At 40.8% G+C, this 14,096-nt stretch overlaps 1 protein-coding gene across 1 annotated transcript; it reads left to right on the forward strand.

Moving 5' to 3' along the window:
• Positions 1–8,974: 8,974 nt before the first annotated feature.
• On the forward strand, positions 8,975–9,520 carry LOC148586017 (uncharacterized). Its single transcript, XM_088516866.1, has one exon. It carries the CDS (start codon positions 8,975–8,977, stop codon positions 9,518–9,520), a length of 546 nt encoding a protein of 181 aa, XP_088372992.1.
• The last annotated feature ends 4,576 nt before the right edge of the window (positions 9,521–14,096 follow it).

Raw genomic sequence — 14,096 nt, forward strand, 5'->3', positions numbered from 1 at the left:
TTAAACTAATAATATTTATCAAATTTAACTGTTACATAATTCACCAATAATTTAAATTGGTACTTGATAACTATTTATTACCCATTTAAAAAATATATATAAAAAATTATCACTGTTTATTACCCATTCAAAAATATATATATATATATATATATATATATATATATAAAATATCACCAACTGTTACAATGCAATACCCATTAAAAAATAAAAATAAAAATCTATCACAAATTATTGCTGTAGAGTACCTTTAAAAAAAGAAAAAAGAAAAAAAAAAGAAAAGAGAAGCCATAAAAAACCATTGTGCACATCACTATGCAATGCACAGTGACCTGAGAAAAATCATCATCTTGGTCACTGTATAGTGTATTTTTTTTAAAGAAAAAGCCTCACGCAGTTACTGTACACGCACTATCACATTACTGTGCGTGTACAGTGATCTATCGCTGCATACTATGATGGATTGCAGATCACTATGCATGCATGGTAATCTAAATAAAATTTTGAAAAAAAAATAAAATCACAACTTTACTCTGTAGAAATGGTCGAAGAACATAAACGCATATATAAAAAAGTACAGTAATCATACAAACCACATAAAATAACACTGAACACCAAACAGTGAAAAGTTTTACAAAAGCAAAAGAGTTATATGGAGAGAAAGAAAATATTAAGGTGAAATTATTACCTGGTAGAGGGGCGGAGAGATGGACAACAGCGACGCACACTGTTACAGGGCAGAGAAATGATGAACAAGACAAAGAGGATGAAGAAAAAAAAAAATAGAAAAGAAGGGTTTTAATATATTTTAGGGGATATTCTTGATATTTTTTTCATTCCCGTTCAATAAAAAATAACTATTGCGCCAAATATCTTTTTAATAGAAATCGTGATTTTGTTTTAAATTCGCACTTTTTCAAATAAGCACCATCTAATCAGCTTATGGAAATCGCAGATTTTTTTGCGATTTTAAAATTTGCGTTTTTAAAATTGCAATTGCAAACACCCTAAAATTGTGATTTCGTTTAAAATCACAGATTATTTTTAAAAATACGCACTCCCAAACGCACCCTAAATAATTTAGCAATGGAATATTATTGTCATTTTGGGTCACATACATCTTTTCTATCTGGTTTAACACAAAACTCTAACTGAAGGACTAAATGAAAAGGGCTAATAATTTGAGAGAGTAATTGTAACTTTTTAAAAATTTTGAAGAAAAATTACTAAAAATTACCCTTTTCTTCTTTTTGTGTTTTAAGCAGTATGGTATGAATTCAATATGAATTGACATGAGTATTAGGCCAATATACCTGTTATTTTATTCAAAATATAAGAAAAAAGAAAGCCATATAACTGATAAGTGATAAGCGAGGATGATTGCATGTGCTAAAGCATTGAAGCAAGCATATTGAAAAGTACTCTCTTCTCTCTCCTAAAAAGAAAAAAAAAAAGAAAGAAAAAAAAGACAGACAAACCCAACAGCCAAAAAAGCCACCGGAGGAGGGAAAATCAAATCTGGTTTCCCTTCTCCTCCTCCTTACTGCTCTTTTCTTTTCCCTTTTCTGAGTTTCTCTCTTTTGAGAGAACTCATTATCACTCTAGAGTTTTTTTTTCAAAATCCTCTAGTCTCTTTACGAGGCTTTATCTATCGTCTTTGATGATTGATCCCCGACCCTCCAAAAAACGTAGCCATCGTCTCCCTCCTCGCTAGTCACCTTCTTCACTGCGTTTCTCGGCTAGATCTATGATTTTTGAAGATGTGTTTTTTCAAAATTGGATCTTCATTTATCCGCCAATTCCAACATGCAACGCACCACAGCACCACCGTCACTGGTGTCCTAGCTGCCCGGCCCCACCATTCGCACCTCCCCTCGACATCCATGCGCTAGAGCGTGGACCTCACGCGCTTGCATGTGGATCTAACATGCCGAAATGTAACTCTCACATGTCGGACAACATCCTCGCAAGGCTCTCCTTCACCTTGCCCTCCTCCAAAGCTGCTGTTTTCTGAGTTAGTTCCGTGTTTTTTTGTTGTTCATTTGTTATCCCAAACTATTTGGGCTTTAGACTCTTTGTCTGTGATGGAGATCCCCTTTCCACTGTTCTTGCTCTTCTTAGTTTTTTCAATTTCCTTGGAAGTCAGATTAGATCTAAGTTGTTTGTTTGTCTTCTTTAGAAGTCAGATTAGATCTAAGTTTATAGGGGTCTTTGTACTTTCCAATGGTTTTATCCATGATAATGGGCTGCGGCCATCAAAAGCTGCATTCCCAAGTGATTTCCACCTTCCTAAATCTTCTTTAAGGCTTTGAGGTGTTTGTGATCATTGTTGGGTTAGTTTGTTCTCTTATTTTCTCTTGTCTTTCTTTTTCCCTGTAATTCTGCATTTTCAATTTTATGTTGTTTGCAATGAAGTTGTTCTTAAAAAATATATATAATAATAAATAAAATAAAAAAGATAGCAAGGCATTCTCCAGTTGTATCCCAGGCTTCTTGTCATCAGGAAATCCAAGCCATCCAAAGCCTAGAAGGGATCGGGTCACTGGCCCAAGCCAACTCTTGGGCTGATGCTGTAATCAGAAATCCTATTTTGGAGGCGAAAAGGGTCTTAGAAATTCAGAACACCCCTACTTTTGAACCCATGTGATTCGATTGGACAATGTGCCTTCACCTCAAGATTTTTGTCTTATTAGGCCCAGCACCGATTTGGAGATTTAATCCATCCAACTAATCAACTTTGACACATCAACTGATTTTTCTCTTTCACATTTTTCATTTTATTTGAAATTTTAACAAATTTCTTTCCTCTTCTTAGCTAACTCTCCAGAGAAATTTTATTCCAAGTATGTTACACATTATCTTCTTCATTCTTTTTTAACTATATATATTTTTTTTGTAAATTTAATAGATTGATTATTGGATTTGTGGACGCTCACACAAATTCAATAGTAGATTTACATATTCATTCTACAAAAATGGACAAAGGATTAAATGAATAAAGATTTTTATCATTTATCTTTTTATTCTTCTTTTATTTTGGAAAAATCTATAATTTGGAAAGTCAAAAAGACTAAAATGTATCTTTTTGACTCTCCAATAAATCTTTTAAAAAAAATAAAAATTAAAGTTTGAATTTTCTCTCCTCACAAGTTTGACCTTCTCTCTCCATGCAAGAATAAAAGAAAAGCCTTAAAAATAATATTTAAGTAAAAGAGCAAAAGTGAATTTTTAGCTTGAGGAGTCGATGTAAATACTTCGAAAAATGTTGACAACTAAAAAAAAAAAAAAGTGTAGTAAACGTATTAATGAATAAAAACACATCTTTGCTATTCTACTAATACTTGCCTGCTCGGCTACTTTGCCCAAGCCCAGCTAAGAAAGAATTATGGAGCGTAAAACAAAAAAAAATGTTGATTCGGGTGGAAATATTTTATTTAACATATAATTGATCCAGCACTAAATTATTAAATTAACAATATATAAAAATAAAACAAATATGCCCATTACATTTAGACAAAAGACACGCACCCAAGTTTTATAACTTTAGATTCACTATCCCGACATAATTTTCCTACTCTAGGAAATGGGCTTTCCCATTTTTGCCGGTTGTGAAGGAAGAGGGATTAGAACCCTGCTGGCTAACCGACACCGTGGTGATTCGTACAAAGAGTAAAAGTTCAAAAATTGAATGAGATTAGACTTTAACAAGCCACATACAATAAGACAATTTTGACACATCCTAGTTATATTCTCTAAAACCGTGTTGGGCTCATAAAATGTCTTTATCCAGCAGAAAACGATGTATGAAGAAGTCAATATCAATAGTTTTTTTTTTTTTTTTTTTCTTTCTAAGGTTTGTCCAGGGAAAATAATATAAAGGAAGAAATAAAATTGGAGTTTTCTTAAGAGACTTATATTCTTACCTTCTAGACTTCAAAGTTCTCTTGCCCTTGTTTTACTTCTGGCATCAGCTAGAGAATCTAGCCAATTTGTGTAAATTGGCCCACCAATATTAATTATGACCTTCCCCAATTGTCAAAATCATCGCCCTTCTAGATCGATCTCCATGAAAATGATAGATGTGAGGGGGCTCTGAATTATATAATTCATATTTTTTTTAATTTATTTTTTAAGTATCATATAGCCAGAATTAATTTCGTATTTCTTTGTGTAAGAAATTAATGTTGGGATTGTTGAGGTATTAGCAGCAGCAAAGAGAGAGAAAAAGGCTTGGTTTGTGTGGTGATGTGGTGAATGGATAGTGAATAACGATAGAAGAAAAATCGGTGGAAAAAAAAAGAAAAGAAAAGAAAAAGCAAAATTGTCCTTCTTTTGGCCATTTGTTTGGCTTAATCATTATTTGATCTAATAGTTTTTTGTTGATCTAATTATCATCTGGTTTATTGGTTCTTTGTTGACCCATACCTATTTTTAACCCGTTATTAGCCCAATCATTATTCGGTCTTGTTGGGTCAAATTTCGGCTTATTTGGGCTCAGTTCTAATTTACCGACCTATTCCCCATACTCGGTCATTTATTTACTGTTCAAAACAAACTCATGTTTGGCAGGGCAGCTTTATATTTGATTGTATTATTGACACTCGGCCATCAAGCTTAGCTAACCGAGCTTGAGGCAGGTACCGAGTATTATTCCGAAAATATTAGAATGTCAGAAATAAATATCTTGTTTTAGTATACTGACAACACGTGGACCCTCGGTAAAAATCCACAATGTTAGATGAACAGGTACCATCCAATGCCTATAAAAGGGGGGTCCCCTCTCATTATTTTTGTAACTTCTTTTCACCCTCTGAAACTGAATACTTTGCATACCTTCTCTCTGATCCACAATTTCCAAGTTCATTTTTTCTTAAATACTGTGACTAATTTAGGCATCGGAGCTTCCACCGGCCGGACAACGCCGGCAGCTTTGATCCCTTTTTCTTATCTTTCATTCTCAGCTCAACGTTCAGTTATCAAGTATTGTGCTGGCCCCTTTTCCACGTCATCATTTGGAAAATTGCTTCAACAGTTTGGCGCCGTCTGTGGGAATCGATTTTTATCGGCTCTTACTAATTTCATATATTTCGATATGGTGAACACGCCTCCGCACCCTGGCACATCCCCACATCTTATCCCAATACCCGGAACCTCACATGATCCAAATCCCCAAACAGCTCTCATGTTTATTTTATGAAGCAAATAGCCGAATCTGTTGAGGCTATGAGGAAGCAGAATGAAGATATCGTCTCTAGGTTGCCTCCTAGAGAAGACTCGGCGCAGAAGAGAAGACGAGAGGAGTCTCATAGGAATCCACCACCATCAGCCCGACGTCAGTCAACCCAACCAGACACTGGAAGCTCAATACAAGGCAATCCTCATACTGTTCGGGCTAAAGCAAACACTAGCCGACAAGAGCTTGCCAAGCATTCATAGCTCAGTGGCAGGTCATGCCATGGCGAGTCCAGTCATGCCAAAACCCATCAGAGTAATTCTCAATATAGCCATTCTCGTCATGTTCGGTCGTATCTTGATAAACCTGCAGAAACTGCCGTGCATAAAGACGTCAAAGATCTCCAGCGGAAATTCGAAAAGATGGCTTTCTTAATTGAAAATGGAGAAAATTGGTCTGCTATTGAAGATCTAATGCAATACACCAACTTGCCTTTTACCGACCAAGTGATGAGGTTCCCCATGCCCGGTAATTTTAAGGTTCCTCGAGTTGGCGAATATGATGGAAGTGGAGATCCTTCCGACCATATGGAGAGTTTCCGAGCTCACATCATCCGTCATGAAACTCCTGATGAAATTGCTTGTCGAGCTTTCCCTTTAACTCTAAAGGGAGTCGCAAAGGAATGGTTCGGAAGTCTGAGCCCAAAATCAGTTGACAGTTTTGATTATCTCGGACTACAATTCCTGGGTCAGTTTCTTGCCACTAGGAGAAGGAAGAAGAATTCGGCGTATCTATTGTCTCTCATGCAGGGAAAAGATGAATCATTGAAAGATTATCTATCGCGATTCAATCGAGAGAAGTTGACAGTGGAAAGTACTGACGAGCAAACCATCCTCTCAGCATTGATGCATGGTATACAAACCGAAGGGCCTCTGATGGCCAAGTTGTCCAAAAGGCCAAAGACAGGAACTTTGCGACAGTTCAACAGCAAGGCCGAGGAATTTATCAACCAAGAAGAGATTATCTCGGCGTAGCTGAAATCTAAAGCTACTGAGAGTAAGTTTACTGCTCTGGTTATGATGAAACCGAGGATGATAATCGAAAAGAAGAAAAAGGACAGCCAAAATCCAAAGCTTCAGGATAAGAAGGTCGGTCTGTTGCCTCATCCAAACCAGCATCAACAATATGTGGGATGGACACCCTTAAATACAACTGTTTATAGAGTGTTCATGGAAGTTAAAAAGGACCCAAATTTTTGATGGCCGGGAAAGATGAAACCTCCTCCCCAGCACCGCAGTACTCAGAAGTTTTGCAAGTATCATAACGATCATGGGCATCAAACCGAGGATTGTATCAGTCTTCGGTTTGAGATTGAAAAATTTCTGAAAAATGGGAAGTTACTGAATTTCTTGGCTGAGGAAAATAGCAAGGGAAAAAATATTCAGGATACACAGGGACAGCATTCGGGTCAGAATAATGATCGGTCACGTAACCAGAGGCAAAGGCGAGATGGGCCGAGAATTTCACAAAATCAGCAGCAAAATCCTCAGAACCAAGTTATTATTGGCGAAATTCACACCATCTCAGGAGGTCTAGCTAGCGGAGGAGAATCAAGCTTGACAAGGAAGGCTTACGCCAAGCAGGCTAGAATGGAAGAAATCTTTGCGCTGAAAAAACCCTCCAAGATTCGGAAGAGGGAACCGAGTATTCTAACATTCTCAGAGGAAGATGCGAAAGAGGTCTCAATGCCACATGATGATGCTTTGGTGATAATTCTGACGGTAGTTAACCCATGCCATTCACCGAGTCCTGATTAACAATGGAAGCTCGGCTGATATTATTTATTGGACAGTTGTTCAACAATTGGGCATTGGCCGAGAGAAGTTGAAACCTTTCCTGTCACCATTGATAGGATTTGCAGGTGAGCATGTCCAACCCATTGAGCTGATTTCTCTTCCGGTTACAACAGGGACTGCTCCTAGACAATCTACTATCATGGTGGATTTTTTGGTCATTGACCGACCATCAGCTTACAATATGATCATCGGTCGCCCGGCTTTGAATCAATTGAGGGTAGTCACTTCCACCTATCACTTGAAAATGAAATTTCCGACCATTGAAGGGGTCTGAGAGGTTAAAGAGGACCAAATTATTGCTAGAAGGTGCTACAATACATCTTTGAAGAAATGCCCAAAGTCGACACTATTGATGATCAGCAGTTTAACTGATGAGCGAAAGATGCAGTTGAGGAAGGAGCCAGTCGAGCCATTGATTGATATACCCATAGCTGAAGGAAAGGTTGTCAAGATCGGTTCGCAACTAACTCCTAGAGTTAAAGAAACCCTTGTTCGATTTCTCCAGCAGAACCTTGAAGTTTTTGTATGGTCTCCTGGAGACATGCCAGGGATTGACCCCAAAGATATTGTTTATCATTTGAACATTGATCCAGACGTAAAACCAGTAAAGCAAAAGCAAAGGAAGTTTGCTCCTGATAGAAACATGGCGATAGCCGAGGAAGTAGACAAGCTACTGAAGGCTCAGTTCATCGAAGATGCGCATTACCCTGATTGGCTATCCAATGTAGTAATGGTTAAGAAGTCTTTTGGGAAGTGGAGGATTTGTGTAGATTTTACCGACTTTAACAAAGCTTGCCCGAAGGACAGTTTTTCATTGCCCCATATTAGTTCCCTGGTTGATGCAACAGCAGGGTATGAGTTGCTGAGCTTCATGGATGCCTTCTCGGGCTACAATCAGATCTTCATGCATCCATTTGATCAAGAAAAGACAGCCTTCATCATCGACTGAGGCTTGTATTGCTACAAGGTCATGTCATTCGGTCTGAAGAATGCCGGTGCGACTTATCAAAGGCTGGTAAACCGGATGTTTCAAGAACAGATTGGTAAGAATATGGAGGTTTATGTTGATGACATGCTGGTCAAGAGCAAGCTGCAGATGGACCATGTTACCGACCTGCAGGAGGCATTCAAGACATTGAAGCGCTTTAAGATGAAATTGAACCCTACCAAGTGGGCATTTAGAGTCTCATCAAGGAAGTTCCTCGGTTATATAGTGTCTTGCCGAGGGATTGAGGCTAATCCAGAAAAGATCCAGGTGATACTGGACATGCAGTCCCCAAAGAATGTGAAGCAAGTTCAACAGTTGACAGGGAGAATTGCAGCCTTGAATAGGTTCATCTCTCGGTCTACAGATAAGTGTCTTCCATTTTTTAAGATTTTACGCAAGGCTTTCGAATGGTCTGAAGAGTGCGAACAGGCGTTCGAACAACTTAAAAGGTATCTGGTTAGTCCACCTCGTCTCAGCTGAGCTGTTTCTGGTGAAGCATTGTATCTATACTTGGCAGTGTCACCAACAGCTGTCAGCGCGGCTTTGATCCGAGAGGAAGAAGGGGTTCAGAAGCCAGTCTACTTCGTCAGCCGAGTGTTGCATGGCGCCGAGGAAAGATATGTACAGATGGAGAAACTCGCTTTCACCTTAGTAATTACCTCCAGAAAGCTCTGACCATACTTCCAAGCTCATACAATCAATGTCCTGACCGAGTATCCATTAAAGAAAGTACTTCGGAAGCTGGATTTGTCTAGTCGGTTGGTCAATTGGGCAATTGAAATTAGCGAATTCGACATTCATTTTATCTCGCGTAATACTGTCAAAGGTCAGGCTCTAGCAGACTTTGTGGTAGAATTCACCAACATTCAAGACTAGGAAGATTGGCCGAAAGAGAAAACATGGGTAATTTATGTGGATCGTTGATCTACCAAAAGAAACGGCGGAGCTGGGGTCGTAATGATCACCCCGGATGGAAGAGAATTGAAAAGCTCATTAAGGTTAGAATTCAAAACTACCAACAACGAAGCCGAGTATGAAGCTGTAATAGTTGGGCTCGGTTTAGCTCAAGAGCTAGAGGCAAAGTTGGTGGAAGTTCGGAGTGACTCACAAGTTATAGTCGGCCATATTCGAGGCAAGTTTGAAGCTAAAGGCACCAAAATGAAACTCTACTTGTCCAAAATTCAAGGTATGCAAAAATCTTTTAAGAAGTTTTGCATTGTTAAAATCCCATTGGAAGAGAACGAGAAGGCCGACCATCTGGCCCGTTTAGGCTCTTCAACCGAGTATGAGGTGGGAGAATCCGATCAGGTAATACAAGTTCAGCAACAGCCTTCCATTGCTGAAAAGGTTTTTATTTTAACCATCGAGGTTATGCTTGCTTGGGCTAAAGAAATTATTGGTTTTCTTGAAAGAGGAATTTTGCCGGGGGAAAAGAAAAAGGCTGTACAGCTAAAACGAAAGGCTGCTCGGTTCACACTGGTCAATGGAGCTCTTTTCAAGTGAGGTTTTATGTTGCCGCTCCTTAAATGTGTCTCAAAGGAAGAAGGTGATTATGTTCTTCGAGAGATTCATGAAGGAATCTGTGGCAGTCATTCGGGACCCCGCATCTTGGCTCACAAAGCAGTAAGAGCAGGATTCTTTTGACTGAGCATAAGCCAGAACTCCATAAGCTCGGTTTCGTCACCATGGCCATTTTCACAATGGGGGGTGGATATAGTGGGGCCATTACCTACAGGGAAAGGAGGAGTTCGGTTCGTTGTGGTCGCTGTAGACTATTTCACCAAATTGGGCAGAAGTTATAGCTCTAGTGAATATTACTACAAAGAACATTGAGAAATTTCTTTGGAGAAATGTTATTTGTCGATATGGGATTCCTCACGCCTTTGTCACTGACAATGGTAAGCAATTTGACTGTGAGTCATTTCGGAATTGGTGCGTCGGACTCCATGTTCGGCAATACTTTTCATCTCCGGGACATCCTCAAGCAAATGGACAAGTATAAACAACGAACAAAACCATATTCAAGATTCTGAAGAAGAAGCTCGGTTAGCATAAGGGGGAATGGTTGAAAAATCTTCCCGAAGTTCTATGGGCATACCGCACAACCAGAAGGACTCCAACCGAGGAGACTTATTTCGCCTTAGCCTACAGAACCGAGGCTGTCATCCCTGCCGAGGTCGGATCAGGAAGTTTTCGAGTGGACACATTCAACCCTAGTTTCAACAACGAAGGTCTAAAGTTACATTTGGACTTACTGCAAGAAAAACAAGATTAGGCCCAGGTTACAATGACAGCATATCAACAAAGGGTAGCTCGGTATTTCAACCGACGAGTGAAGCATCGCAGTTTCAAAATTGGAGATCTGGTTTTGAAAAAAGTCACCTTGGCAACCAAAGATGCAACCGAGGAAAAGCTCGCACCAAATTGGGAAGGACCATACCAGATGATCAAATGTGGCAAAGCAGGAGCTTACCACCTTGCAAACTCCGAAGGAAAACAACTCCAACAACCATAGAATGCCGAACATCTTAAGAAGTATTTTGTATAAAATTATAATTCTCAAAGCATCGCTTTTGTTATATTCTTTCCGTAAATGATCGACATATATTAATGAAGGGTCCTCTGAGGTTATAATCATGCAGAAATCTTAAGTATGTGGCAGACCATGCATTTGATGAAATACTGCCCTAGAATTATCAAGCATCACTCGATATGTTCTTACCAAGGCATTTTCTTTAAACCAAACACAATCTTTTGTTTTAAAAAGATTTTAGCTCGGTGAAACATAGCTGGAGAAATCACCGAGTGTCGCTCGGTCGAAATTCACTAAGGCGCTTTCCCGAGTAAGAAGAATGTCTTAAGTATACTGATCTCAAATAACTAACAAACTTTCGATTCCACACTTCGGGAGATATAGCTGAACTAAAGGCTTTTCCGAGGATCATCTTTTGGAAAGTATTTATAACACTTTCCAACCCTTTGGCGAGATATAGCTTGAGACTTTCCCGAGCGTAACTCGGCGATACGTCGCTAAGGCGCTTTCCCAAGGAAGAGTTCGAAAATATAGCTGAACAAAGCGCTTTCCAAACTTACCATTTTTTCAAAGGTTCTTCAACGGAGAAATATAACCAAAGAAGTTTCCGAACGTATTTCAGTAAACTTCACTAAGGCACTTTCCCGATGATGAAGTGCATAAATCCCTACAGCCCTCATACCAAGCATATTCCTCAAAACAAGCATGCACACTTACCGAGCAGTTTCCTTAAGCAAGCATACACTCATCATGATTTAACATAACTTGCTCACAAACAACGCATTCTCGGTCAAACATACAACATGTTGTGATATTAATTCAAGTTTTACACTCGGTTCAAAGTCTTTTACGCCTCCTTAAGATTCCTATCAGTATAAATTACATTTATAAACTATGGGAATCGGGGGGGTATACAGAGTATGTTCGCGAATATTGATGTGCAAGTTTAATATAAACCGAACACGAGATTTTCTCGTTGTGAAATTTTTTTTTTTCATTTACAAAGTTTTGTACAAATTAGATACAAAAGAGAGATGTTCTCTCGGTATTTACACTTAGGAAAACTCAAGGAGAAGCGTGATCCCAGTCTTCGTCAGATGTAGCCACTGACTTCTCTGAGTCATCATGAGCATCCGCACGCTCGGCCGCAGTAGAAGACTCTCCAACTTGACGCCAAGCAAACGGGTCAAAACCGAAAATTATGATACCTTTGCAGTCAGGCATCTGCTCTTTGCCAACTGTGAAGATTTTTGAAATGTCTTCTTCGGTAGGAGGAACATCTTCAGGTTTGATTGTGTTGAGGTCGACACCTTCGGGAGGATTCCTCGACCATCTTCGAAAAGTTTCAAAACCTGAGATGAAGCCCGTACCCCAAACGTAATCTCGGGCCCAGGAAGCGAAGGAGAGCTGCTTATAGAAATCCTGAGCTTTGTTCTTATATTTGAACACTTGTTCCTTCGCTCGCAGGAATTTCCCTTTAAGGCCCTCAGCCCTCTTAGCAGCAGCTTTGGCCTTCTTCTTGTCTGACTTTCGTTTTTTCTCCAAGGCCAGAAGCTGTCCTTCGATGGCCACCACTCTCTCTTCAGCCACCTTGACTTTGGAGTTTTGAAAGGCTGATTCTTTTTGAGCTGCTTCCAGCTCTTCAGAAAGTCGTTTAGCTCGACCCACGGCAGCACGACGTTCAAGCGGGGCCTCAGCATGTTTCTTTTTATAAGAATTGACCTTGTTCCCCAAGGCCAGGATGTCAAAAAGCAGCTGCCTGATTCGGGATCTCTCAGCAATCCCCTGGACTTCCTACTTTCGAATCCTGGAGAGGTTCTAGGAGCACTGAGCCTCCAGGTCGGCCACTCTTTGCTCGGCCTCCTCAAGTTTCCTTTGGGTGCCTTCGGGCTCCAAAACCGAGAGTTCGTCGAGGTTTTTCTTCAGCAGAGTTGCTCCCTCCTCAAGGGTCGAGAAGTCAGCTTTTAAGCTGGCATGCATTGTTCGTTCGGTAACGAGCTCAGACTCCAATTGATTCGACCGAGAAACGGCTTCTGCGCCTTGAGTTTTTAGCCGTAGTATTTCAGCTTCGGCTTCCTCAAGCTTTTTCTTAGCTTCCTCGGTTTCCCGAGCCGAGAGTTCGGCAGACCTTCTGAAATGAAGGTAGTAGTTCATGCTTTGCATCGACCCCTGCAAATGAAAAATTTTAGAACAAGTGTTATCATTAAGAACCGAATGTGTGGGAGTATATTTACCTCAAGTTGATGGTATAGTATGTGTTCCATCACTTCCTTTGGAATCTGGGTGTTGACAGCCATGGGATTATCGGCCGGGATGGCACCGACCAATAGAGCGAAGGGATTCTTAACCCACTTTTCGCCTAACCGAGAAAGGGGCTCCCCGAAGGACCAGTATATTGGGTTAGGTGTGCGTTCTGCAGAGGAGCCCGATGCCCTCCATGACCCGGCAGGATTCTCCTTGAAAACAAACTTTGGAAGCTTGGAAGGACCGTTCATTGTCATGTTCGGCAGCGCACTTTCCAAAAGATGGGACGACTCCCCGAGGTGTGGGAGTTCGTTGCCAAGGGGAAACTTGAAGCCGACCTCTCCTTCAGCAGTTCTGCCATTAGCCGCAGCGAATGCTACGTCCATCTGCTCATCTTCTTTGGATGCGTCAACCAGCCCTTCGGCGAAAGTTTGCTCAGCAACTGTTGATTCAGTAGAAATCGGCACTCAGTCAGCAACTCTAGAAACCGAGGGACCAGAAGTTACCAATTCTTCGACCTTAGGTTGGCTATATGCACCTTTTCAGATGGAGGCTCGGTTCGGTCAACCTCAGGATGTGAGCGTGATGACTCTCCCTCGGTCTGTCCTGGCTTGACGACTTCCAGGGGTTCTGCAGGCGTTGTTTTGGAGGCTAGGAAGGCGTAGACTTCGGCAACCTCTATGGGTTCATGTTCTTTGGATTCAGAAGAACTTATTTGTACGGCCTCAGCTGGAGTTGAGGAATGAGGAATGACCGAGGGAGGAGTTGTTTTCGGAGCTTCAAAAATTGAAACTTCAGCTCTAGTAGGTGCGGAAGAAGAAGTTGGAGGAGTCGGTTGGGTAAGAAGAGCATCTTGAGCCGACTTTTCTTGTGTACTCAGGAACTCTCTGACCCCTCCGAGGACACTAGAATATGCTCTGATGTGGGGAGCAATCACTTCAGACTCAGGTGCGCTTGGATTCATGGCGCATCCACTCCTCACTGCGTCAGCCATAGCAGCCGAGTGTCCCATCCTCTCTTCCGCCATAGGTTCGGGAGCAGGTTCGGCTGTCTTCGAGCTATCCTCGGCAATTTGGGTTTTCTTCTTTATCTTCCCCGTAGTGGTCTTTACCCGCTTTTTACTTTTCTTTGAAGAAGGAACATGAGGGTCCTCAGGATCATCAGCAGTTGTCACGGAGACACTTGCAGCAGTTTGCGGCCTTGCTGAGTGTTCCTTCAAAGGAACATCTTCAGCTTTCCTCTTGTTTTTTTCTCTTGGAGGGCTCGAAGACCCTCACGGTCGGTTTCCTTGGTAACTCGACG

The sequence above is a fragment of the Corylus avellana genome, chromosome 5 (genome assembly GCF_965113065.1).
Source record: "Corylus avellana chromosome 5, dhCorAvel1.hap1.2, whole genome shotgun sequence".
Taxonomy (NCBI): Eukaryota; Viridiplantae; Streptophyta; class Magnoliopsida; order Fagales; family Betulaceae; genus Corylus; species Corylus avellana.

What these genes read in the sequence shown, in the direction of transcription:
- LOC148586017 (XM_088516866.1), top strand. Translation starts at nt 8,975, where the DNA reads ATGATCACCCCGGATGGAAGAGAATTGAAAAGCTCATTAAGGTTAGAA.